The sequence below is a fragment of the Poromitra crassiceps genome (assembly GCF_964638095.1).
Source record: "Poromitra crassiceps genome assembly, chromosome: 11".
Taxonomy (NCBI): Eukaryota; Metazoa; Chordata; class Actinopteri; order Beryciformes; family Melamphaidae; genus Poromitra; species Poromitra crassiceps.
Window position 1 is genome coordinate 48,164,148 of NC_139643.1, and position 25,860 is coordinate 48,190,007.

The window sequence follows — 25,860 nt, forward strand, 5'->3', positions numbered from 1 at the left end:
AGTGTAACTACGGGGTACAAGAAGTGAATTTAGACTGTAACTACAGGGTAACAATATCTGTACTTATAGGCTAATTACGGAGTACCACACTGTACTTATAGTGTAACTACGGGGTACAAGAAGTGAATTTAGCCTGTAACTAGAGGGTAACAATATCTGTATTTATAGGCTAATTACAGGGTACCACACTGTACTTATATTATAACTACGGGGTACAAGAAGTGAATTTAGCCTGTAACTAGAGGGTAACAATATCTGTATTTATAGGCTAATTACAGGGTACCAAAATGTAGTTATAGTGTAACTATGGGGTACAAGGAGTGAATTTAGCCTGTAACTACAGGGTAACAAGATCTGTACTTATAGGCTAATTACAGGGTACCAAAATGTAGTTATAGTGTAACTATGGGGTACAAGGAGTGAATTTAGCCTGTAACTACAGGGTAACAAGATCTGTACTTATAGGCTAATTATGGGGTACCACACTGTACTTATACTGTAACTACGGGGTACAAGGAGTGAATTTAGCCTGTAACTAGAGGGTAACGAGATCTGTAGTAACAAGATCTGTAGGCTACTTATAGGCTAATTACGGGGGTACCACACTGTAGTTATACTGTAACTGTCACAGGGCAGAAAACTCCTTATTGTTTTGATTGACTTATTTTGGATTTATTTCTTATTAGATGTGCTTTTATTTTAATTTTTAGAAGTGCTCTTTATTTAATTATTAGATGTGTTTTGGTTTAAGTGTGCTTTCATTACTTTTTGCAGTATTTTGATTTGTATTTGGAGTGGTGTGTTTTTTGGGAGTTTTCGCCTGGACTAAAGCCCTTGCCTGGTCCCGCTTTTTTTTTTGCCTTGCCATTTTGGCATCCTAACTTTTGTTTTGCTCCTGGCATTTTGCTCCAGTCTTGTTTTGTTTGCTATCACCTGTCTGTGTTGTGTGTTACACCATAAATGGTCCCTCTAGCTGCTGCTGCCCCAAGCAAAATGGTCCGCCCAAGCCTGCCTTGTTATTTTGGCTTTCCGGCAGACTAGATGCCTTGCGGCACATTGCTGCCTCTCACTGCACTGGTCGGATGGGGGATTACATCAGAATGGCACTATTTTCCACAGGAGCACTCCTGCCCAAGCATGCCTTGTTACTGCTGCTGTGTTTTGTGTATTTGTTCGACTCCTTGCAAAAAAAATAATTAATTGCCGCATTTTCAGGATGGGAGATATATTTTAGTGTTTAAAAAAAATTGCCTGGCTCCAATGCCCCCTAGTGGCGATGCCCCTGGAAGCTTACCCCTTTACGGCCCTGACTGACTATGGGCGGCCCTGACTGCACATGACATGAGGGGGAGAAGGACCCCGGTCCAAGTGACAGGCGAGATGTCTCCCCTCATCTGTAAAGACAGTCTGAAATGAACTAGTTGTGCCATTGTTTCCACGGGCACAACATGTTAATGCTCCCACCTTCTTTCCAGGCGAGCCAGAAGTATCTCAAACGAGCCTAAACATCACGATGCAGCGGGGGGAAAGTAGGCTACTTCCAAGCATGATTCCTATATATATTAGTGTTTGCTGGACATCTAACATTCATGACTGCAGTTAGTTGTTGCTGAGGCTAGGCATCTAAGCATTTGTTCATAACGTGAGCAGCAGGTGCAAAACAATCATTAAATCAACAAGCATGAGATACTTCATTAGGCCTATATGGAACGTTATAATTGCAAACCCTATATCTGAGTTATTTAGGCCTACTTAGCCTATTGCACAGACGTGTATTTTTTTTGAATCACATTGTTGCTCTGATTAATATTTCAATTCAAATAGCCTACATGTCACTCTTGTGTTAGAATGAGTAAATGGGCATTGACACTGTTTTTAAATAACTCTTGATCAATTCTCATTAATCTTTTATATTTTCTTTTTTACTTGTCTGTAGGCTACATACGTGCACTGCCAAGAGTTCTGGCAAAACCACGACACGTCCTGTGCAATCCACAGCTCCTTTTAGTCACAAGTAGACAGTTGTCTGCAGCGGACTCAGTGGTAGCCTGGTAGATTACATTCTTGCGACTCTGGTTATAGTCGGCCCATGAAATGGTAAGTAGCGTCTGTTACTGCTTAAATTTTAGGTAATTTCTGGTCTATGGTTGCCATGAAACTTTATAATGTTAGGCTAGTATGTCTTGAGAGTTTGGGAAATGCTTGATTTTAACCGTCATGGTTAGGAGGAATATGCTTGAATTTGAATACTCCTTGAAAAGATTTTAAACACAATCTGTTTTTCTACTCTACACAATCACTCATGTAAGCCAGCATATTTTAAAACAAAAATAAAACTGCTATCGCCTCGTGCACATCTACAATGGCAAAATCGCTTTTCCGCCTCGTCGCAGCATTTTGTGGGCGTGGAAACCAGCTTCCAGCTTGGAGCTGTAGCCTGTAGAAACCTTTTCAGGTCGAGGTACACAGGAGGGTGGGGGGAGGAAATGTGTAGGAAGAGCTGTCATTGGGTAGCTTCAACGAAAGGTCCCGCCCTAGTCCCGCCCCAGCCACATCTACGTGACGTTTGACGCGGGCTGACGCTGCTGCCCATCCACTTTGAATAGACCCTTCTCACGGGGGCCATTTTGTGCCGAAAGGGCAGGTTAAACACAGGTGCAAGCAAAACACTAAGGAGGGTTTCCAACTTCCATGATTGGAATTTGGAAACCCTCATTAGTGTTCTGCTTGCACCATCAAAGTCGGTCTCCATGAGCCAGGACAGACCCCCTTAGCCTGGGCAAACCCATCCCCCACGTGACCTGCTCTCAGACCTGTTCTCAGTCACTATGTAGTGACTGAGACCACTAGTGACTGGGAACTGAGAGAGCAGGTCACGTGGTGGCTGGGTTTACCTAGGCTAAGACGAGCTAATATCAGCCAGCCACCGTTCACTAATGTTACACATCAAAGGGCATCAAAACAAGTCCGCCTTTTGCTTGACTGCCTGAAACTCTGACTTAACCATAGCTCAAAATAACATTAAAATGTAATTGTATTTATTTATTTTAAAGGAGAATTGCACACTTTATTTTACCTCATTTTCTATGGTTTTTGTATTATTTATTTCTGTGCATCAAACTTGGAAAAATAAGAAGAAAGTAACTGCTTTCAACTGCTACACTTGTTGCCCAGTCTGTTTATAGAGTGTTGGGTTTATGTTTTGTTTTTATTTAATTTCATTTAGTTTAAAGGAGAATTGCACACTTTCTTGTACCCCATTTTCTAAGGGTTTTATATTTATTTATATTTATTTTAATGAAAAAGTACAGTACATGATGTAATGTAAATATGTTGGAGTCATATACACCGTGTGAGTGCACTTACAAATCTTACTACACAGGCATAAACACTTGTTTCTGCAGCTCTGACTAAAAGAGCCTGGAGCAGTGAGTTACTACTTCTTTAATTCAATGTTGATGAGCATCAAAGAAAATGGTTAATGTTCAGCTTGTGTTCATGTCAGGTCATTGAGACCTATTGAAAAGTTGTTCCTGTAGTGACGTACAGTACTAGTGAACACAGGTTTGGGCTGACTGAGCCACAGGCTCATGGAGACTTAGGGTACCAGGGGGACACAGAGGTCATGTTCCGGCCTAGTTTTCAGTCTTGTGATTTGAGAGATCTGATATCTTATTTTGTGCTAATAAATGACACTCACAATGTGTAGTCAAAGAGAGAAGTTATTCATCTAATAATTCGTGCTTCATCAAATTTCAATTTCTGATCAATTCCAGGATTTATATGGTTTAGTGATGTGAGATAACAGAAGAATGTACCTGTAGGAGAACCAAACAAGTTCTGTTTAGGCCTACAAAGTCTTACTTTGTATTTTGAGTTCTCCCCTGGAAGTGATTTTGGTATACAGTAGATGGGCCATTGTATTTAAACAAGCAGTATTCTACTGAGTGACCTGTATTCAGAATATATATATAGGGAGAAATTTAGTGTGTCATTGTAAACCCACAGCACAGTAAGGATGACATGTTCTTCATAGATCTAGCCTTTTCATTTTGCTCTTAAGTGCTTTCTCAAAGTACACCAAATTCATGCATTTTACTTTAAAATGTAAAAAAAAATCTTGCAGGGGTGTATGCCCCCGCACCTGCCTAGGGAGTCTGTGGTCCCCCACCACAACAACTCAAAATCCTGTGGGAAACAACTGCAGGTGCTCTGTTGTTTAAAATCCTATACCATAGTAAGTTGAAGCTGTCTGGCCCTGTCCTCCAACTGGTAACCACTGGAGAAGAGTAAACTGAGTCTTCCCCACGTGGCTTCTGTGGTTAAGGCCCAGAACTACTCTAATCAGTTTGTTCTGTGCCACCTGAAGTTTCTGTTTCAGGGCTTTGTTGAGGCCCCAGTACCAGGAACTGATGGCATAATCAAAGTGGCACTGGACTAACCATGATGCTAGAATTTTCAGGCATTCTCTGTTGAGCAGTCTGGACTTCCTGGCTAAAAACCTGGTTTTGGCATTTACTTTGCCTAAAACTTTTAATACCATGGTGGTGCCCCCTAAAGTCCCATCAAGGAAACAGCCTAGGGCTGACAGAGGGCTTGGCTATTATGGATACCCCTCCAGAAGTTAGTTCGAGTTTGGTCTCCTTACCTAATCTATATTTGGAGCCAAAGAGAATAGACTCGGTCTTGCCCAGGTGTAACAGCAGCCTATTGTCCCATAACCAAGTCTTAATTCTTCTATGGTATCGGTTAAAATATCCGGAATCTGAGTTAGGTTTTTATTTGATACTACAATGGCTGAATCGTCTGCATATAAAAAATAGATGACTAGAGCAGGCAGATTTCATATAATTAATATATAGTAAAAAGAGCAAAGGGCCAAGCACACTCCCTTGGCGGACCCCACAGGAAATAGGCATGGCCTCGGATAGTACACCGCCGACATCTACCTGTTGATCCCTCCCTGTCAGGTATGACTCCAGCCACCTAGTGGCAGAGTTGTCTAGCCCAAGGGCCTTTATTTTACATAGGAGAATACCATGGTCAACAGTGTCAAAGGCTTTCTGCAGGTCTAGTAAAACTAGGCCGCACATTTACCCGACATTAATTTCCTTCCTAATGAAGTCAGTAAGATATAAAAGACATGAGTCGGTTAAACATGATTTTCTAAAACCAGACTGCTGCTCGTAAAATAAATTATGATTGCATAGGTATTCATATATCTGATCATACACCACTCTTTCAAAAACCTTAGAAATTACACTAAAAATTGAGACTGGTCTGTAATTGCTAGGGTCTGACTTACTTCCTTTTTTATAGATAGGGGTTACTTTTGCGTGTTTGAGATCAGTAGGTACTTCTCCTTGCTCTAGAGAGAGGTTAATCATGTAAGTCAGGGGTGGCCAAACGTTTTTGGTTGTGGGCCGCATACAGAAAAATATAAGGAGTCGCGGGCCAAACAATATTAAGTGCAGCCGTTTTCGCGGCAAAAAAATTGGCCCAGAAAACCCTTGTGCCATCAAAAATGTAATTTCTACCTAAATAAATATGACACATAGTTGATTGATGTGCTCACCTATTACAATGGGTATTTCTGTATGTTTTCAAATGTTCTTTTCCTGTGCCAACAGGTTAAGACAACATAACATTAGTATTAAACATTCATTCAGTATTAAAAATGTTTAAAAATACATAGACCAGGTCAGGGTACTCAAGTATAACCCATTTTCAATGGTTTTATATTGAAAAAACAAAATGGGGGGAATCAATTTTTTTGTTTTTGTTTTTCCATTTCTTTTTCTTAATTTTTTTGTTTTTCAGTTTTTTCCCTTTTTTTTTTAGTTGTGAGGTCTCCAGACCAAATTTCAAGCAGAAGGCCACTCATGCATAATCCGATCACCCCCTGATGTCAGTCAAGTTCTAGCATGACGTGGTCAGTCAAAGTCCTAGTATGACGTCTGCAATGACGTCAAATATGACGTCAGTTAATTCTCATATATATAGCAAGGGTTCTACGTCACCTCTCTCTCTCTGGCCGATCATAGCAGCAGCTAGCTTCACGGCAGTCCATCTCCCCTGAAGCCGTCCTCCGAAGCGTTGTTTTGCTCCACCCACCTCCCCAGTCCGCCACCAACGAGTCTTGACTCCTGATCCCCTACTGTGCAAGCCAGTCCTAGAATGTAGCTCCGTGGGGGCCAAGTGGCGGCGTGTTTTCCTCCATCTAAATAGACAGTTTTACGGAGCTCCATTCATTCTAGGACTGGCTTGCACACTATTTCGATCACAACAACGCCTAGGACGGACAAAAACGCTGCGGAGATCACTGGGTGAGTCGTCAGATCATAATTAATGTGAGGAGAGGGCTCCAGGTTAAAAAAAAACGAAATTCTCCTTTAAGGAGTAAAGATTATTACCTAACCTGGTGGTCAACCAATGTCACGTTGCAATATCACATTGTACGGTGGCTGCCTGGTGACATCAAGATAGTTTTATTATTGCGTGGCCATGCATAGTATCTCATGGCCACGAGATACTAATGCGTGGGAACGAGATAACAATGCGTGGCCATGACTTACTAATGTGTGGCCACGAGATAATTAATATCTCGTTCCCATGTCTTAATTATCTCATGGCCACACAGTAAGTCGTGGCCACGCAATAGTAACTCGTGGCCACGACTTAATTATCTCGTTCCCACGCATTAGCATCTTGTGGCCATGAGATACTAATGAGTGGCCACGCAATAATAAAAAATATCTTGATGTCACCACCAGGCAGCCACCGTACATTTCAATAAATAGGGAACTGTAGAAGCTTTGGGATGCTTCGGGACATTTCAAGGCTGCATGCGTCTTCTTTACATCCTGCAGTTTTTCCTCCAGAATTTTTTCAGCAGCAGTGGGTGGAATTGATGCGTACAAAATTTGACAAGAATCGGCTAGTTGTCAGAGTCCAGACGCATGCACACAGGCATCATTTGGTGATTCCACTGGGAAAAATAAATTGAGGTTCTGGGCTAGCGCATGGTAAGTTTCCACCGATTGTACCCTTTTGGGCCTTTTCCCCAGAAAGGTTGTTGGCAATTTGAGCAATGTGTCACATCTGCCATCTTTCTGACTATCTTTGCTGTCACGCGTTTGGGGGCTGTGGCTAAAATGCATTGTAAAATATCTGTAGAAGACGAAATGATGCCAGTACGCATGCGTCTCGAGTGGACTCTTAAGACTAGCCGATTCTCGTCAAACGTTGTCTTTTAAAAGAATAACCGCTCACTTTTTGGAGCAACTAGGCTTCCGAATTCCGATATAATAAGGTTTCCCCATGCGACCCTACCTGTGACTTCAAAGTGCAGAAATAAGGTGGGTTTAATGCCTGGCACAGATTTCCTAAAGGATTTTGGCTAGGCGAATCGGGGGCTCCTCATTAGTGTAATAGAAGAGCCTGAGGGTTACATTTCACAGGCAACGTTGACATTAATTGCTGCAAATTTTGGAAATCCACGTGTGGACCAGACATTGGGCAGGCCGCTATTTGGGGAACCCTGGATTACTGCAAAGTTAATACATTCCTTGTACACAATTGGGTATTTGAGTTAGTATGTTTGACTTTTCTGCTTCCCCCCCCTTTGTCCCACAGACCTGCAAAACCTGACGGCATACCCAGGAGATAATGTCACTCTGAAATGTCAAACATTTCAGAATCTCAACAAAGCCATTCACTTGCTGCAGTGGACCAGACCAGACCTTGACCCCGAGGACTGTATCTTTTTTTACCGAGGTAATCGCTTACATCCATCCTTCCAGAATAAAGCTTTTGTGGACCGGGTGGAGCTGCTGGACAAAGAGATGAAGAGCGACCTGTCTGTCATATTTAAGAACGTGAGCAGAGAGGACGCTGGAACGTACAAGGGTCGTGCCGTAATTGAAACAACAATGGTGGAATTTAATTGCAGCATAATCCTCAAGGTTGAAAAGCCAAGTGAGTTGACCTGTTACACCAGTTATTTGGCATCTTTTCTCCTGACCAGGCATTATTTACCTGACACATATTTTTTCTGCTTTCAGGTGACATCAATGGAGTTGCTACACATGCTGCAGCTGCAATGGTGCTCCTTATACTCCTGGGATTCATTGGGCCACTGGACATTGTTGGTATTATTACCGACTAGTGCAGTGCCCGTTCCCCCATGCACCACCCTGTCGTCGTCACAACCTCATGCATCTCAAGCTGCCATTCGCGGACCCAAGTTTGGCATGTTTAAAGCCTGGTGATGACATCAGTGATGAGTAATGACATCACCATTATCCATTGCTGACTGAATGCATTTTGGTCTGCTTTTATTGGAAATATCTGTATATATAAGTTTGACTATTACCAAATAAGCTTTTTGTCACTAACAAAGTCAAAGACATTTCCTTTGAAATGTGATTCATTTGCTTTTTTTTTTTTTTTACCAAACTTTACATTCACAGATCCAAATTCTTAAGCAAAAGGCCAAACTTTCCAGAGCTGACTGCCTATATCAAACAATACATTTCAATGATGATGTACAAACAAAAAAGCTGTTAAAGCGTACAACTACTTCAAGCTTTACAGGATATTCATTTAAGTTATTCATTTTTCTTTTTTTCCACTTTTAGTAGCTGTCCCCCTGGTGAAATTGTGTTGAAGTTGGGTATATAATGTCATTGTATGTATTATGTTTTTAATGAATGAAAATGCAAATCCAAACACAGACACAAGGCTTATGATGAAAAGATCTCCATCACTCATTTGGGAGTTTCTTAAAGTAAAACGAGCCATTTAGAAGCATACTGCTGTCTTTCTCTTCCATTCCTGCACAGGCAGGAGACAGGAAACAGCGACGAAGGGACAAGATAGCGGCATGCGATTAAAAAAGAAAAACGGAAAAAAAACACTATTTCCTTCAGATAAGCTTCCTTTAATGGAGATGTTTCCCACTTTAATGTAATCTTAGCACGTTCGACTTTTGGACATTTGGATATTTTATGGAGGTTTAATACTATAGAACAAATTTTCTATATATCCATAATCCCTCATTGTGCAGGTTGCTGGCCTGTTTCCTTCAGATAAGCTATCATTAATTGTTTCCTCAACCACTTATATGTAATCTTTGCACGTTAGCCTTAAACGTTATGCTAAAGACCATTTATTTTATCTTTGTTCTGCTAAGGATGTTTGCTGGCTTCATATATCGCATTTATTTGGTGACTTCGCTATGTTTGACATGTTTTTTAAGCATGCAACATGTCAGGTTTTACTTCAGCTGTTATGGAAATTAATTTCTCACTCATCCACATAATCAACAGCATTTTCAGCCAATATGGAACGATGACCAAGTAAAGGCAGGAAAATAATTCAAAATGTGCCAGTGTTTCAAAATAACTCCTTTAAATTGTTCGGCACACTTGGTGTAGGCTACTTAGTGCTGAAAACAATTACATTGGACTGTAATAAGAAGTAATTTGTACCTGCGTACTGTGATAGCAAATTATTGATCACAGTACTTCACAGAGTTAACAAACAGTGTAGCCTACATCTTCACAAGTAGTTGATACGGGCAACAACACAAAACGCAACGCGTTTCAACCGTTGGTTTTCATCAGGCTGTATGGGAAAGCCTGATGAAAACCAACGGTTGTGTTGTTGTTTCCTGTCAAGATGTACACTGTTTGTTAACTCTGAAGTACGCAGAGTTAACAAGTTAGTTATATCTTACTGGGAATAATAGCCTATTTGATATTAAGTCTCTTTTTTTGTTTTCATTACTGTGAACCTTTTTAATCATCCTCCCTTTATTTATATATTACTGGGAACACTAGCCTATTTGTTATCAAGTCTCCCTTTATATCTATCACTGGGAATTTTTAATCATTCTCCCTTTACTTTTATTACTATTATTATTGTGTAATTCTATATGTAAATTCAAAAAAATGTTTAAACTAAGAGTACTTAACAAATACAAAACCCTAGTACAATCATGTACTTAAAAGCTATCATTATTATTATTATTATTTCCAAGATCTATTGAAAACTTTCCTTCTCGCTGTCAACTGATTCTTGCAACTATCTTATTTTTTTGTTTTTGAATTTTGATGTAATAAAATGTAAAAAAGGGTAGGCATTTATAAGCTACGGCTTCAGCCTACACCTTTTCGGTCTCCTATATATAAACGCACATTATTACTGTAATGCATTCATGTGAAACTGAAAAATTGACCGAAATAAATTATTTACTTACTTACTTACTTACTTACTGGGAAGTGTATTTGGTGTTTGAAGGCTGATGCTTATGTATTCTGATTACTCTGTATTTATTATGATTGTCTGACACCTGCAGTGTCTATTAGGCACCGTTGTCAGCCTGATTGCCTGACTGCTATTGGCTGCTGCGGCACTCCCTTTTGCCTACATATAACTGTGGTCTGCATTCAGAATCCACTTTTGCCAGATGAAGGTTGTGTGACCGAAACGTTGCTCTATTTAAATAAAAGTCTTAAGTAAAGTCAGTGTGCGGGAGTTGAGTTGAGTTTAAGTTGAGTATTCTCAACTTACCTGATGCTCCTACGCACCTGACGTACACGGTTTGTGCAGAGATCACCCCTCTTCTATAGCATCTTGTTTCAAATTTTGCCAACATTTTGGACACATGCTCAAAGTCAGTGTCTTTGGTGCAGATGCGTTTCATAATTGGCTGTATGGCAAACTCTTTTTCAATTCGATGGTGGCTGTCGGCCCTAAGTAATGTATTGCAGTCTGTTGGCTTAGTGTACAGATCTGTATACAACTTGTTACCTTCCTTTATAATCCATAGATCAAGAACATTTATTTTATTAACATCAAACTGCATAGTGAGGAGATAATTCATTTAGCAGGATGTGAAATTCATTCAGTTGTTCAGCCCTTCCTCCCCAAATGACCAAAACATCATCAATCTGGATTTTGAAAGGCCTATGGAAATTTCACAGAGTCTGACATCTAATATCTTGGCATGGTAATATTGTGATATGGCATAGCTTGTCTTCCTGGTTTTAAAGGCTGCATTACAGTAAAGTGATGTCATTTTCTGAACTTACCAGACTGTTCTATTATTTATTTGCCTTTACCCACTTAGTTCCACTTAAATCCACATTACTGATGATTGGTTATTAAAAATCTCACTGTAAATATTTTAGCACCAATAGTCATCGCGACAATATTGTTGCAAAATACATTATACAAGGTGCAATATTTTGAGCCGGAGACAGTAGCCTACATAGACCAAACATTTCAAAGGACTAGCATGTTCAGTTCAGTTAGGGTCAGATCTTCCTGATGCCCTACAAGGGGCAAAGGTGTCTTCATCAGGTAGGTGGCTACTATAAATGCTGTCATACTGAGGTCAGTGTATTTGGTAGCCGCAAAGAAGCAATTCGTTTTGAAAAAACCACAATGCTGAATTCAATGGGATTGTCCCTTTTCATGGCAGCTGCTTTCAATGGTTGGAGCAGCAACAGTGGAAAGGTGAGTTAGGGCAGAAAGTTACTAAGCTACAATGTGTCAAATTCTAAATACTGGCAGAATGGTAATGGAAGTGCCATACGTTTGGCTGTAGAATAGTAAGATTGTCTTGCTAAAATCATACAGTAATAGTGAAGCATTTGTCTTTCTATCAAGACAAATAATCTACTTTAAAGAATCTAAAATATAAGACAGTTTGGATTTAACACATTTTTGGTCACGTGGTCATTTGTGTTATTTCACAGTACAAACTTTTGACTCGTAGTGTACTTTATATTCTGGTATAAAACTAAAACTCAGTCATTACTTAAAACTATTGAAATCGTGAGTAAATAATTTCAAAATCGATGTACAGAGTTCTGGATTTGCTTGCTGCAGCTACTAAAGCATCTTCATTGTATTCAGTCTCTACTGTCGGACATCTTGGCAGAAAGGGAGACAAATGGCCGCCCTGGTCCCTTTCATAAATCTTTATTTCACAGATCCCCTGTAACAGGAGGCCTAGGCAGCCAGGCTCATTATACATTTACATACACTGTCTGTGGCCCCGCCTCCTTACAACACTCCCCCAAGTTAAATAAGAATTCAAGACAAAAAGAACAAACACACACACATTGTTCAACTTAAGAGATAACAATAGCAATATCATAACAACGACGATAATAATAACAACCATTGTCAAATATGATGTATTTCCAGGGTCGTATATTTTCTAAAATTTGTTACACAGTCAGTCATTTTTAAGGTGCACCATGAAATCTGCATGTGACATTTCAATAAAACGCGACAAATGCGGCACCGTAACACGCAGTGAAGACAGAGAATACTTGTTGCGTTTTTTTTCTTTCTGTTTATGTCGTTTTTTTTATATATATATATATATTTTTTTTTATGTGTTTTTATTTTTCCTGGCAGAGTTGAGCTCCTCCTCCTCGATGTCCTCTGTGGCAGATAGATGTGACAGTGAATTCAGCGCAGTTCATCGTTTGTTTGGCACACTTGTTTGTAAGCCGCTGTGGTGTGTGGCACGTATCTCTTAGCTGAAGCAGAGACATTCTGTAAGGCGCGTCTCCGTGGAAGAGGGGGGCGTCTCACAGGACCTCTGCTGGGACAGAAGACGGGAAGAGGAAGACAGAAGACAGAAGTGAATGAGGAGGAGATGGTTTGTCTTTGTCTGGTGAAATTCATTTGAAAGAGATCCAGTTACTATTCCGTATAAAATGTGCAATCTCTCTGGATGATACGCTGGTTTAGGAATTGTCTTATGAAGAACGTTGTTTTGCAAATAATTGTCCCCCACAAAAAGAAATGAGGGGTGGCTGACTGGCCGATGGGGGCGCTAAAGGTCAAAACCTGAAACTGGGAAAGGCCCCAACACCTACATAAGTCGGACTGAGACTTCCTACACAAAATCAACATTTCTTACAAATTAGACTGTAATTAAAAGTGAAAACCCTCAAGACACCACTGGTCAAATGTTGACAAAACATGGAGAGATGACAGATTTTCCTACGGCGTTCCAGCATTTAAAGAAATGCATGATTGGCCTGATGAGGGCGCTATGATTAAAGGTCAACATTTCAAAGCCTGAGAGGCCATAACTGCAACACTACCATTGTGATTTTGATGAACGTTGAAGTAATGATGCATCTTATTGCTGGCTGGGCTTCTCAACCCAACTCAGACTGAGATCCTACTTCCAACTTTAGACATGAACACCTTCATAGAGTTCTTCATAGAGGCTACAGCCAGCAGTCCAAACGTGGAGCAAAGGGAGAAATTTAGAGCCTGATCTGGTAAGTCTAATAAACTGTATATATGTAAGTTCTTTTAGTGATAATTTCAGCTACATCAAGATGACAGAACAAAACTAACACATTACAACAGGGGTTCCCAACCATTTTTGTGTTATGTACCCTTTGAGCTGTTTTACCATGCCGATAGTACCCCCTCACTCATGTGTGTCCATCATTCTCCTAGAGTTGTTATATTAAACTTTTAGTAGGCCTCTCTAACACATCTCATTAAATGAAAATAATTTGAATGACTCCTCTTTAATACAATTTTGACAGTTTTCAATTCGGAAAAAGTCGCCAGTTTTTATCATTTTGGAAATACATTGTAATCCCAATCTTTCCAAGTACCCCCTGCAAGCTGCTCAAGTACCCCTAGGGGTACACGTACCCCTGGTTGGGAATCACTGGGTTACAAGACTGTATTGTAGTCCATGATCTATCTAGCTCCTGTACCTGCGACATGCTGTATTGTAGTCCATGATCTATCTAGCTCCTGTACCTGCGACATGCTGTATTGTAGTCCATGATCTATCTAGCTCCTGTACCTGCAACATGCTGTATTGTAGTCCATGATCTATTTAGCTCCTGTACCTGCGACATGCTGTATTGTAGTCCATGATCTATCTAGCTCCTGTACCTGCAACATGCTGTATTGTAGTCCATGATCTATCTGGCTCCTGTACCTGCGACATGTTGTATTGTAGTCCATGATCTATCTGGCTCCTGTACCTGCAACATGCTGTATTGTAGTCCATGATCTATCTAGCTCCTGTACCTGCAACATGCTGTATTGTAGTCCATGATCTATCTAGCTCCTGTACCTGCAACATGCTGTATTGTAGTCCATGATCTATCTGGCTCCTGTACCTGCAACATGCTGTATTGTAGTCCATGATCTATCTGGCTCCTGTACCTGCAACATGCTGTATTGTAGTCCATGATCTATCTGGCTCCTGTACCTGCAACATGCTGTATTGTAGTCCATGATCTATCTGGCTCCTGTACCTGCAACATGCTGTATTGTAGTCCATGATCTATCTGGCTCCTGTACCTGCAACATGCTGTATTGTAGTCCATGATCTATCTAGCTCCTGTACCTGCGACATGCTGTATTGTAGTCCATGATCTATCTAGCTCCTGTACCTGCAACATGCTGTATTGTAGTCCATGATCTATCTAGCTCCTGTACCTGCGACATGTTGTATTGTAGTCCATGATCTATCTAGCTCCTGTACCTGCCACATGCTGTATTGTAGTCCATGATCTATCTAGCTCCTGTACCTGCAACATGCTGTATTGTAGTCCATGATCTATCTAGCTCCTGTACCTGCCACATGCTGTATTGTAGTCCATGATCTAACTAGCTCCTGTACCTGCGACATGCTGTATTGTAGTCCATGATCTATCTAGCTCCTGTACCTGTGACATGCTGTATTGTAGTCCATGATCTATCTAGCTCCTGTACCTGTGACATGCTGTATTGTAGTCCATGATCTATCTAGCTCCTGTACCTGCGACATGCTGTATTGTAGTCCATGATCTATCTAGCTCCTGTACCTGCGACATGCTGTATTGTAGTCCATGATCTATCTAGCTCTTGTACCTGTGACATGCTGTATTGTAGTCCATGATCTATCTAGCTCCTGTACCTGTGACATGCTGTATTGTAGTCCATGATCTATCTAGCTCATGTACCTGTGACATGCTGTATTGTAGTCCATGATCTATCTAGCTCATGTACCTGTGACATGCTGTATTGTAGTCCATGATCTATCTAGCTCATGTACCTGTGACATGCTGTATTGTAGTCCATGATCTATCTAGCTCCTGTACCTGCGACATGCTGTATTGTAGTCCATGATCTATCTGGCTCCTGTACCTGTGACATGCTGTATTGTAGTCCATGATCTATCTAGCTCCTGTACCTGCGACATGCTGGGGCTTCATGGGGCCTGTTTTCATCAGGAAAGGCTCTGCTCCCTCGAAGGCGAGGATGGGGTCGCTGACTCGCCCCTGGAAGTCGGCCGCCTCTCCATTGGCTGAGAGGCCGTTCTGGTGCGTGGCTGGCTGGACGCCGTTTACAACCGGGCCGGACACAGCTTGTGATTGGCCGAGGACCGCTGCGCCATTATTCATGGGCTCCCGAGGGCTCTGCAGGCCTCCCGGTGCTGTAGGAAGATGACAAATATGAATGAATGAATGAATGAATTTGTTGAATTTCTTCCACTAAATGTGTAGAGGAGAACGTATTTTTTGTCATAGCAACTGTTTTGAAGTCAGAAACATCTGAGGCAAAAGAAGATGATCGTGAGATAGAAAAGTTACCCTTTTTGATCTCTGTGTCCTTCCCATTGACCTGCGGAGAGGCCTTCACATCCTTCTGTGAGTATGAAGGACACAACAATGTTGTTACTGCAGTGAAACGAGAAGACGTGAAGTTTCTCCAAGCTTATCTGGAAGGAATCATCACACCCACCTTTTCTCCTGCGTCGCTCTTCCTGGTCCTCTTCATGATCTCCTCCAGGCGCTGTGCGGTTCAACAGAAGGAGACGTCAGTTACAGTATAGCTGCATGATGAGTCCATGATGATGAGTGATCCGTGGGGCTATCTGGACTGTGAAGATGACTACTGTACATTCCCTCACTGCCTCTGGTTTCTCTCTTACCCTCTTCCTCTCCAGTCGCTCCTGCTCTTCCTTCTGGAAGTGTTTGTCCCTCTCTACGCGCTGACGCTCCGCCTCTTCGCGGGCCTTGACTTCAGCCTCCTCTCTCTGAAACAAAAAAATTATAAAAAATATTTAATATGTTGCAAACAAACAAAACAAAAATGACGACAGCCTTTCTGAGTCAGCAGAAATAATTCTGCTTTCTATTACAGCTGATGGAGCCAGCAATGATGGAAAAGTACAGCGGTAAAAGGTAATTTTGCATGAAATGATTCGCAAAGTAACCACCAGGGGGAAGCAGATGCCCGGTCTGGTCTGTAGGCTTCAGGCAGAGTTGATATCATCCTGATTAACTGCATTACATGCCTCACTGGGTATTTAGACTGAGCAGCAGCAACCACACAGATGTGCGCAAGAAAGCAATGAAAACAAAATGAGCATATAAACATACAGTAAACCACATCTGTCATCATGGCTGCAACAATTAAGCAGAAAGACTGTGGAAAATAGTACTTTTAATTTGAAGGACACACATCTAAATGGTGTTTCTAGCTCCCTTTTCAATGCCAAGAACACAATACTGCATTAAACGGAGAGCTAAAAATAAGATGGCCCCGCTATTCTTGAGCTGTTGGGGCGGCACAATGGGCTGATTGAAGGGGAGCAGGGGAGTGAGGTCCGGCGCGGCGCTTCAGGCGCGGCGCCGTGCGGTGCGGCCGACCGTCGGCCCACTGCGGCGCTGGGCCTGCCAGACAGAGCCGTCACTATATCCGCCCCGGTCACAATGGCTCTCTCAGGCCCTGCTCATCGCCGGGGCTAACGCCATTATGGAGGTCACCAGCTGGCATGTGGCCGGACAGACAAGACAAGAGAGCCTGTGGCTGTCAGGACCACTCATGCATGACACACATCCTCCACGACAGCACTATATTCTCAGGCAATAATCTGCCCGCACGCACGCACGCCAGACAGTCAGGGGGTGAGACGGTCACACACGTATCCCTCCGCTGACAGGCTATCCATTAATCTGCCCAGATGGTAAAATGGCTTTGCCACATGTGGGGAGCACAGGGATTCATGTAGGTTAATGGAAAATGATAGGGCGGTACAGTATTTACCTAACCTGACTCTGCCAGACGGGGGCGGTATTGTGTTGACAAACCGCACATCGTCTGGCAGATTCAGGTTAGTATTTATTTACCATGAACAAGGACTGATTCATTGCTGCACTGGTAATTATCTTGGCCTGATAACACAGGGAGTTTTAGGACAGGGTTAAGGGTCTGATTCCCAATGGGGAAGATCCATCAAGGTTCCCACAGTCGTTTGGACACTAAATCTACAAACTTTTCAATGGCTTTCAAGGTATTTCTTGTTGAAAATCACTTTTTTTGGAAAGGCACAAAATTCAAACACTCAAAATTGACATCACTGTAAAACTCAAACTGCACCACAAACGATCCAGACATCAAAAGTTACCTGGTTACCAGTTGAAAAGGAGCAAGAACAAATCAACCAACCACAATCAATATGCTGCCTGACATCAATGCAGAAATGCCTTCATTTATTTATTATGTGATGTGGTGAAAAAGCTGTTTCAGTTCATGAATAATCTAGAACTATTGGCCCCTCCCAGTCGCTCTACCTTCAGACGGAATTACACTGCACAAAATGAGGCATTATAGAAGCCTCATGTTTTACTCATGATCTTGTCAAATAAAAAAATAAAAAAAGTGGAATCATTCAAAATATCCATCACAGATGTTGATCCTAGGAGGAGAGAGGTTCAGAGAGCTGAGGTATAATGATGAATTGGGGTTGCATATTTTAATATGAAATCAAGCATTTGATTTGTATCACTATGAAATTGTGAGATGAATGAGAGAAATTAATAATTAACAATACTTATTCAATCAGGATCACAGCGGGAGAAAGGGTTAAAAATAGGGAGACTCCCGTGGAAATCGGGAGTGTTGGCAGGTATGATTTTCCGAGCCTGATCCGTGCTGAAGATGGCTGCACCCTCTGCACCAATTCACCGTGTGGTCCTCCTGTCTCACCTGTCTCTGCAGCCGGTCGTTCTCCTCCTGCTCGGCCTTGGCTCTCTCCTGCGCCTCCTCCTCCTCCTGAGCCCGCTCAGCCTCGTCCCGCAGGCGCTGCTGCTCGGCCATGAGCCGCGCCTCCTCCTCTCTGCACTTCCTCTCCTCCGCGTCACGCACCATGGCCTCCTCACGCAGGATCCTACAGTGACCGTGTGAGTACAACATTTTTTTGGTCACTGCATAATTCCATTCATGTCCTACTTTTGATGTCTTTGCCATTTATCTACGATATGGGGGAAAAGTGACCTGACTCTGCCAGATGGGGGCGGTATTGTTTCCACAACACCACACAGGTGCGTGTCTTGTTGTGAAAACAATACCGCCCCCATCTGGCAGAGTCAGGTTAGGGGAAAAGTACAAGTAAAGACAATTGCCTGTGTTCTTTTGACTGGTAGTTTATTACGATGAAAAATGTGTTTAAATGTTTTTGGCTGGTAAAAAAGTATTCGGGGCGGGTAGTTTCTTTAGTTCACTACTCAGGTGGGCCAAAAAGATAATCTCATACTAGGGGTGGGGGAGGAAATCGATACAGCATAGTATAAATATTTTGTGTGGCAATATTGTATGTATACACCAGGGGCGTATCTACGGGTGGGCCTGGGTAGGCACAGGCCCACCCACTTCTTGCCCTGGCCCACCCAAAAAAAATAAATATATATATATTTTTTTTTTAATTGGTTGTTTTCTAGAGGCAAACTTGCTGCTGCATTGCTAGCCAATGGTTTTGTTACTTTTGTAAAAACACAGGGCACATCATCTCCAGAGTCTAATGCATGACAACTTCATGACATCTAGGAATTTTGTTCTCTCTGTGGATAAATAAACCAGAGGGCGTCTTGTTCAAACTTGAAGCAGCCTCAGTGTTGTTATTTTTTAAACTCACAGCAGTATATGGATCAGTGGTTCTAATTTCTGTATAAAGTAACAGTATACACACAAGTATAAGCATTCATGTATGCAACATTTGTCACCTATATGTAACCTTTTAAGGTTGAGATAATTGTATTATCATTATATGGTCCAAATATTTCAGTAAAGCACTTGAAACACTTGAAATATTCTTGCTTGGGTGGTATCATTCTACTTGAAATGATGGTCAAATGCATTATTTTTAGTAAAATAACACGTCAAATTTTTCGGGCGGCCGGCCTTCGGCCGGGCATCTGCACCCCTTCCTATCCAGGCCCACCCAATTTGATCCAGGCCCACCTATAATTCAATTTCTGCATACGCCCCTGGTATACACAGACACCAAGTATCGACCTTTTAAAATTGTAATATCATATCGTGACTTAAGTATGGTGACAATATCATACCGTGGGTGATCCCCCACCCTTGCGTCCTACCTGTGAGTAGTAATAAATGGCATATATTGCAATACTGTATACGTTATCAAAATACTCGGCATATCGCAAAATGTTTAAATCGCAATAATATTGTATTGTGACTTACAGTAAGTATCATGATAATATCGTATCATGGGGTCGCTGGTGATTCCTGTCCCTACAGTATCTCATATACACTGTTCACAATCCTGTTGTTTGTGGATATGACATAACATGACATCAAGTTTGACACAGTATTACAGACTGTCTGGCATTGATGTTGCAGACCGACCTGTTCTTCTGCTCCTGCTCCAGCCGCTCCTGCTCCTCTCTCTCCCGCTGCTCTCGGGCCTGTCTGCGTTTCTCCGCCAGCACCCGGGCAGCCTCCTCCGGGTCGTTGGTGCCGGCCGACGGCCTGCTGGCTGGAGCGGGCGTGGCGGCGCGTGTGGTGGGAGGTGGAGTAACAGCTGATGAAGGAGCAGCCGCTGAGGCACCCGGCTCTGGACTCTGCGCAGCGGGGGAGGCTGCTGCTGCCGCTACGCCCGGCAGGCTGAGAGAGGGCGGTGTAACCGGGGCAGAGCACACCACAATGGCAGGAACATCACTGGAGGCTGTTGGTGAGGAAGAGAGAAGACAACGGACAGGAAGTGAATCTGTTTCTATTAAAGCCCCAATAATAACGAACGAAAGGTTTGGTTTACCCAGAACGTGCTTATAAAACATTTTCAAACTTGAGGTGAAAGGAGACCAGATACAGTTTTTTAATCATTTATCACATGGCTATGATTCAACATTATATTATATAAAATATTAACAATCTACAGGCAAAAAACAGGCCATTATGAAAACCTAGTTCCTCCAACACATATAGAAGCCTGTTCAAATCAGCTGGTGGCACACGCATGCGCGCACACACACACGCCCGCACATGCACACACACATGCACACCCGCACACGCACACACGCACACACACACACACACACACACGCACACACACACACACACACACGCACACACGCACGACACACACGCACACACGTTTGTAAACTGAATTTACTGCGGCAATATGAACGTCGGCCAAAACCTCTATGTCACCTTGAAGCTTGGAGACGGTCCCCATGGTAACCATACTCACTCTTTGTCTCCTCTGGAGTGTCAGGCTGCTGGGGCTGGCTGTTGGTTTCCACGGTGACCGCAGTGACCGTCTGCGGCTGTACTCTGGCGGGGGTCTGGGCCCGTTTGGGCCGGGCCTTGCTGCCAGGGGGAGGGGGGGTCTTCTTGCCCGCTGCTGTTGCTGCTGCTGCTGCTGATGCTGGCACGCAGGGGGACAAGGGCCGGCCTTTGGGGGCCGCGGGCGACGGGGGTCTGTTTCTGTTTCTGAGCTTTGGAGTGCTGATGGAGACGAGAGGAAACAAGCAAATAGTAAACATGTCATCCCCCCACCAGTGATACAGTTCTACACTTGGGTCAGTCCCATTCAGTGTCAACATTACAGTGTGACTAACACACGGGCGGAGGCCGATCCATAGTTCCCCCTTAACCCATTGATACCTGATGCAGCATTTGTGTGTGTATCCCTTTAAGACCGCGAACCGCGTCACGCAGTTTGCGGTCTTAAAGGGATACACACACAAATGAGGGATATACACGCAAATGCTGCATCAGGTATCAATGGGTTAAGCGCCCGGCAAGGTTCTGCGCAGCCTCGACTTGGAGCCTTGTCGCCGCCGAGCGGCGACAGCGAGACTGTGCATACTCGAACGTAACTCATCCAAAACATTATCGTGTCGTTTACCAAGAACTTGCAATCATGTCGGTGGGGGGACATTTTATTGTCCCTCCATTTCAAAACTCATTCCGGTGAGCCTGCAGAAGGCTTTGCTAGATGAGGGACAAGCACGTTAAATGAGGAAATGGCATTTCCTCATTCCTCACAACAAGGAGTTGACGGCGCAGAGTAGGGCTGTCACTTTTTATTCGAAATTCGAATGCAACTTCGAATGTGGGGGAGGGGTTCGTGTTCGATATGTAAATTGACTGTTCGATTTTTTTTTTTTTTTTTTTTATGAACCAAAATTAACCAACTGCTGCTTGCTGGTAATGTTAATCCCATGTCAGAAAAAGTCTCCAGATTTGTCGCGTTAGTCTCTTCTGAGAAAGATTGTCTCCAGGGTCTGAAAAGTTGTCTCGAGTTGGATGCAGCCAAGTTTGTGAGGCAGTGTTGTGACTGTGAGCGTCCAAACTAACACGTCGGGCTGATGCCCGGTGGCCTGGACTGAAAAAAAAAAAAAAAAAAAAAAAAAATTAATTAACCAAAAAACTTCGAATATATTCGAACGAATTTCGGGCAATTAAAGTTCGTTCGAACTTTATTTTGGGAAAAAGTGACAGCCCTAGCGCAGAGTGACATTTTCGAGGAGCTGCACGCCCCCTACGCCGAGCTGCGGCGCTAGGACGCCCAGCTGCGGCGACCCCCTCGGCGCAGTCGGCGCCGCCGATTTCGCTCGAGCATAATTTGCGCTTTAAGGGCCCGTGGGGATCATATATAATATTATAGGACACATTAGCCAAGTACGTGGATATATTGCAATGGAAGATCCGATGATGTGGGAGGAGGACAGGGGGAGTTATTAGCAAAGCAATGTGTCAAAACATTCCCCCCCAAGATAGATCGAGGAAAAACCTTGTGGCCCTCAGATCCTGTGATTGTGGAGATACTTCACAGCTTCACAGCTTCTCATGTCTTTTTTGTTAACTAGCAGATGACTCGTCCCTGTGTGACTGCTCATTTAGGCCCTGTGTCCATCTAGCGTCTTTTCATCAGCTCCGGCCTCTTTTTTCAGTTGTTTCCAATGGGGGGAGAGCGTATGCGGGCGCACACGGACGTCTAGAGAAAGTGCGCAGCGCCCAGCGTCTATTTTCACAGCGCTCCGGCGTTTTTGGGCACCCGACTCCCAGCGCTTCCAGCTGAAAATATTTTAACTTTTCAGAAAGACGCTGGTGTCGGGTGCTCCATTTCTGGCAACTAATCACATGGAAAAACTATCACAACAGAGACAGAAAGGCTCAATTGTGGGAGCAGATTGGCTAGACACTTAATATTTCTGGTGAGTGTTGTTGAGCTAAATCACTGTGTGTGTGTTGTTAGTTAATGTTAGCTGTCAGCTATCAAGCTAGCTACTGCACTGAGCTAACGGTCGGAAAAAGACGCTAGATGGACACACGGCCTTAGTCAGGGCTCGCTCACAAAGTAGGCATGCAGCCTCTCCTCTCTCTACCCAGAGGGCTTACAAAGTGCACTGCCCTGGCTGATTCCAAGAGGGAGAGAGAGACAGAGAACAAGATGGAAGGAGAGGAGATGAGATTCCATAGCACTGTGGGGGAAAAGTAATGAGCTTCACAGTATGTAAGGTTCCATAACTAGGTCAAGCAGAAGATACGAGCAACTCGCACTGAACCTCCACATTCGATCCCACGACCCCTCGGCTCAGGGGAGGTGAGACCTGAGAGGAGAGGAGGAGGAGGTGAGACCAGAGAGGAGAGGAGAGGAGGGGGAGGTGAGGCCAGAGAGGAGAGGAGAGGAGGGGGAGGTGAGGCCAGAGAGGAGAGGAGGGGGAGGTGAGACCTGAGAGGAGAGGAGGGGGAGGTGAGACCTGAGAGGAGAGGAGGGAGAGGTGAGACCTGAGAGGAGAGGAGGGGGAGGTGAGACCTGAGAGGAGAGGAGGGGGAGGTGAGACCTGAGAGGAGAGGAGGGGGAGGTGAGACCAGAGAGGAGAGGAGGGGGAGGTGAGACCTGAGAGGAGAGGAGGGGGAGGTGAGACCAGAGAGGAGAGGAGGGGGAGGTGAGACCTGAGAGGAGAGGAGGGGGAGGTGAGACCTGAGAGGAGAGGAGGGGGAGGTGAGACCTGAGAGGAGAGGAGGGGGAGGTGAGACCTGAGAGGAGAGGAGAGGAGGGGGAGGTGAGACCAGAGAGGAGGGGGAGGTGAGACCTGAGAGGAGAGGAGGGGGAGGTGAGACCTGAGAGGAGAGGAGGGGGAGGTGAGACCTGAGAGGAGAGGAGGGGGAGGTGAGACCTGAGAGGAGAGGAGAGGAGGGGGAGGTGAGACCAGAGAGGAGGGGGAGGTGAGACCTGAGAGGAGAGGAGGGGGAGGTGAGACCTGAGAGGAGAGGAGGGGGAGGTGAGACCTGAGAGGAGAGGAGGGAGATGTTGTATCTTTCCCTTTTCTTTTCTTGTGCAGCAGTCAGGGAAAGCTCATTCTGTCTGAGACTTGGCTCTTGGCATGCTGGCCCAGAGCTGGAGACTGAACGGTGTCCAGCAGCGCCTCTTTTAGGGTTGTTGGACTACTGCACCTAGGACCATCTGTCAGAGATTAACCTGCTCCAGGGAGAAACTATGACTCATGATCTTCTCTCTCTCTCTCTCTCCTTCTATATCTTCTGGAGGCTGAATGACAGGACAAAACAGTGTTGGAGTCGGACCATGCAACATCTAGCTTAACACGCTTTACCATTAAAAAACAGCGACTATTGGATATAGCCATCTATCTCCAGGACTGGTTTTCTTCTTATGCACACAGGGCAGACTGTAACATCCCTCTGGTCAATACCTGATCTCTGGCCTGGACCTCAGGGTCGTGTTGGTGGGTGTGGTCTGTTTCTTCTTCTGCACCTTCTCTTTTGAGAGAGCGTTCTTCTCTTTTTCGTTCTCCCGCTCCTTGTCTTTTTTCTCTTTCTTCTTCTTCTCCAGCTTTTGGGAAACAGCAAGACAAATAAGCAGTTATCACCAGTGTTATCACCAGTTATCACCAGTTATCACCAGTGTTATCACCAGTGTTATCACCAGTTATCACCAGTGTTATCACCAGTGTTATCACCAGTGTTATCACCAGTGTTATCACCAGTGTTATCACCAGTTATCACCAGTGTTATCACCAGTTATCACCAGTTATCACCAGTGTTATCACCAGTGTTATCACCAGTTATCACCAGTTATCACCAGTGTTATCACCAGTGTTATCACCAGTGTTATCACCAGTTATCACCAGTGTTATCACCAGTGTTATCACCAGTTATTACCAGTTATCACCAGTGTTATCACCAGTGTTATCACCAGTTATCACCAGTGTTATCACCAGTTATCACCAGTGTTATCACCAGTGTTATCACCAGTTATCACCAGTGTTATCACCAGTGTTATCACCAGTTATCACCAGTGTTATCACCAGTTATCACCAGTGTTATCACCAGTTATCACCAGTGTTATCACCAGTTATCACCAGTTATCACCAGTGTTATCACCAGTGTTATCACCAGTTATCACCAGTGTTATCACCAGTGTTATCACCAGTGTTATCACCAGTGTTATCACCAGTTATCACCAGTGTTATCACCAGTGTTATCACCAGTGTTATCACCAGTTATCACCAGTGTTATCACCAGTGTTATCACCAGTGTTATCACCAGTTATCACCAGTGTTATCACCAGTTATCACCAGTGTTATCACCAGTGTTATCACCAGTGTTATCACCAGTGTTATCACCAGTGTTATCACCAGTTATCACCAGTGTTATCACCAGTTATCACCAGTGTTATCACCAGTGTTATCACCAGTGTTATCACCAGTGTTATCACCAGTTATCACCAGTGTTATCACCAGTTATCACCAGTGTTATCACCAGTTATCACCAGTGTTATCACCAGTTATCACCAGTTATCACCAGTTATCACCAGTGTTATCACCATTAATCACCAGTGTTATCACCAGTTATCACCAGTGTTATCACCAGTTATCACCAGTGTTATCACCAGTTATCACCAGTGTTATCACCAGTTATCACCAGTGTTATCACCATTAATCACCAGTGTTATCACCATTAATCACCAGTGTTATCACCAGTTATCACCAGTTATCACCAGTGTTATCACCAGTGTTATCACCAGTTATCACCAGTGTTATCACCAGTTATCACCAGTGTTATCACCAGTTATCACCAGTGTTATCACCAGTTATCACCAGTGTTATCACCAGTTATCACCAGTGTTATCACCAGTTATCACCAATTATCACCAGTTATCACCAGTGTTATCACCAGTGATCACCAGTGTTATCACCAGTTATCACCAGTTATCACCAGTGTTATCACCATTAATCACCAGTGTTATCACCAGTTATCACCAGTGTTATCACCAGTTATCACCAGTTATCACCAGTGTTATCACCAGTGTTATCACCAGTTATCACCAGTGTTATCACCATTAATCACCAGTGTTATCACCAGTGTTATCACCAGTGTTATCACCAGTTATCACCAGTTATCACCAGTGTTATCACCAGTGTTATCACCAGTTATCACCAGTGTTATCACCAGTTATCACCAGTGTTATCACCAGTTATCACCAGTGTTATCACCAGTTATCACCAGTGTTATCACCAGTTATCACCAATTATC

General features: G+C 43.5%; 1 protein-coding gene and 1 long non-coding RNA gene across 7 annotated transcripts in view; one reads left to right on the forward strand and one right to left on the reverse strand.

Moving 5' to 3' along the window:
- The first annotated feature begins 1,993 nt into the window (after positions 1-1,993).
- On the forward strand, positions 1,994-10,235 carry LOC310785382. The gene is made up of 3 exons (XR_014553167.1): positions 1,994-2,097; positions 7,636-7,977; positions 8,064-10,235. It is a non-coding gene; the product is annotated as an uncharacterized lncRNA (long non-coding RNA).
- A 1,740-nt stretch (positions 10,236-11,975) lies between these two features.
- Positions 11,976-25,860, reverse strand: part of LOC310785350 (uncharacterized protein) — a 58,304-nt gene continuing 44,419 nt past the window's right edge. For 5 of the 6 annotated variants that reach the window (XM_083646401.1, XM_083646398.1, XM_083646400.1 and 2 more), the window contains 9 exons: positions 24,018-24,157; positions 20,546-20,802; positions 19,702-20,020; positions 18,043-18,223; positions 15,983-16,087; positions 15,793-15,843; positions 15,642-15,696; positions 15,242-15,484; positions 11,976-12,625 (listed from right to left, as the gene is read on the reverse strand). In XM_083646401.1, coding sequence (XP_083502527.1) covers positions 12,612-12,625; positions 15,242-15,484; positions 15,642-15,696; positions 15,793-15,843; positions 15,983-16,087; positions 18,043-18,223; positions 19,702-20,020; positions 20,546-20,802; positions 24,018-24,157 — 1,365 coding nt within the window. In that variant the 3' untranslated portion in view covers positions 11,976-12,611. The remainder of the gene's footprint in view (positions 12,626-15,241; positions 15,485-15,641; positions 15,697-15,792; positions 15,844-15,982; positions 16,088-18,042; positions 18,224-19,701; positions 20,021-20,545; positions 20,803-24,017; positions 24,158-25,860) is intronic. The other variant, XM_083646397.1, reaches the window with a different exon arrangement.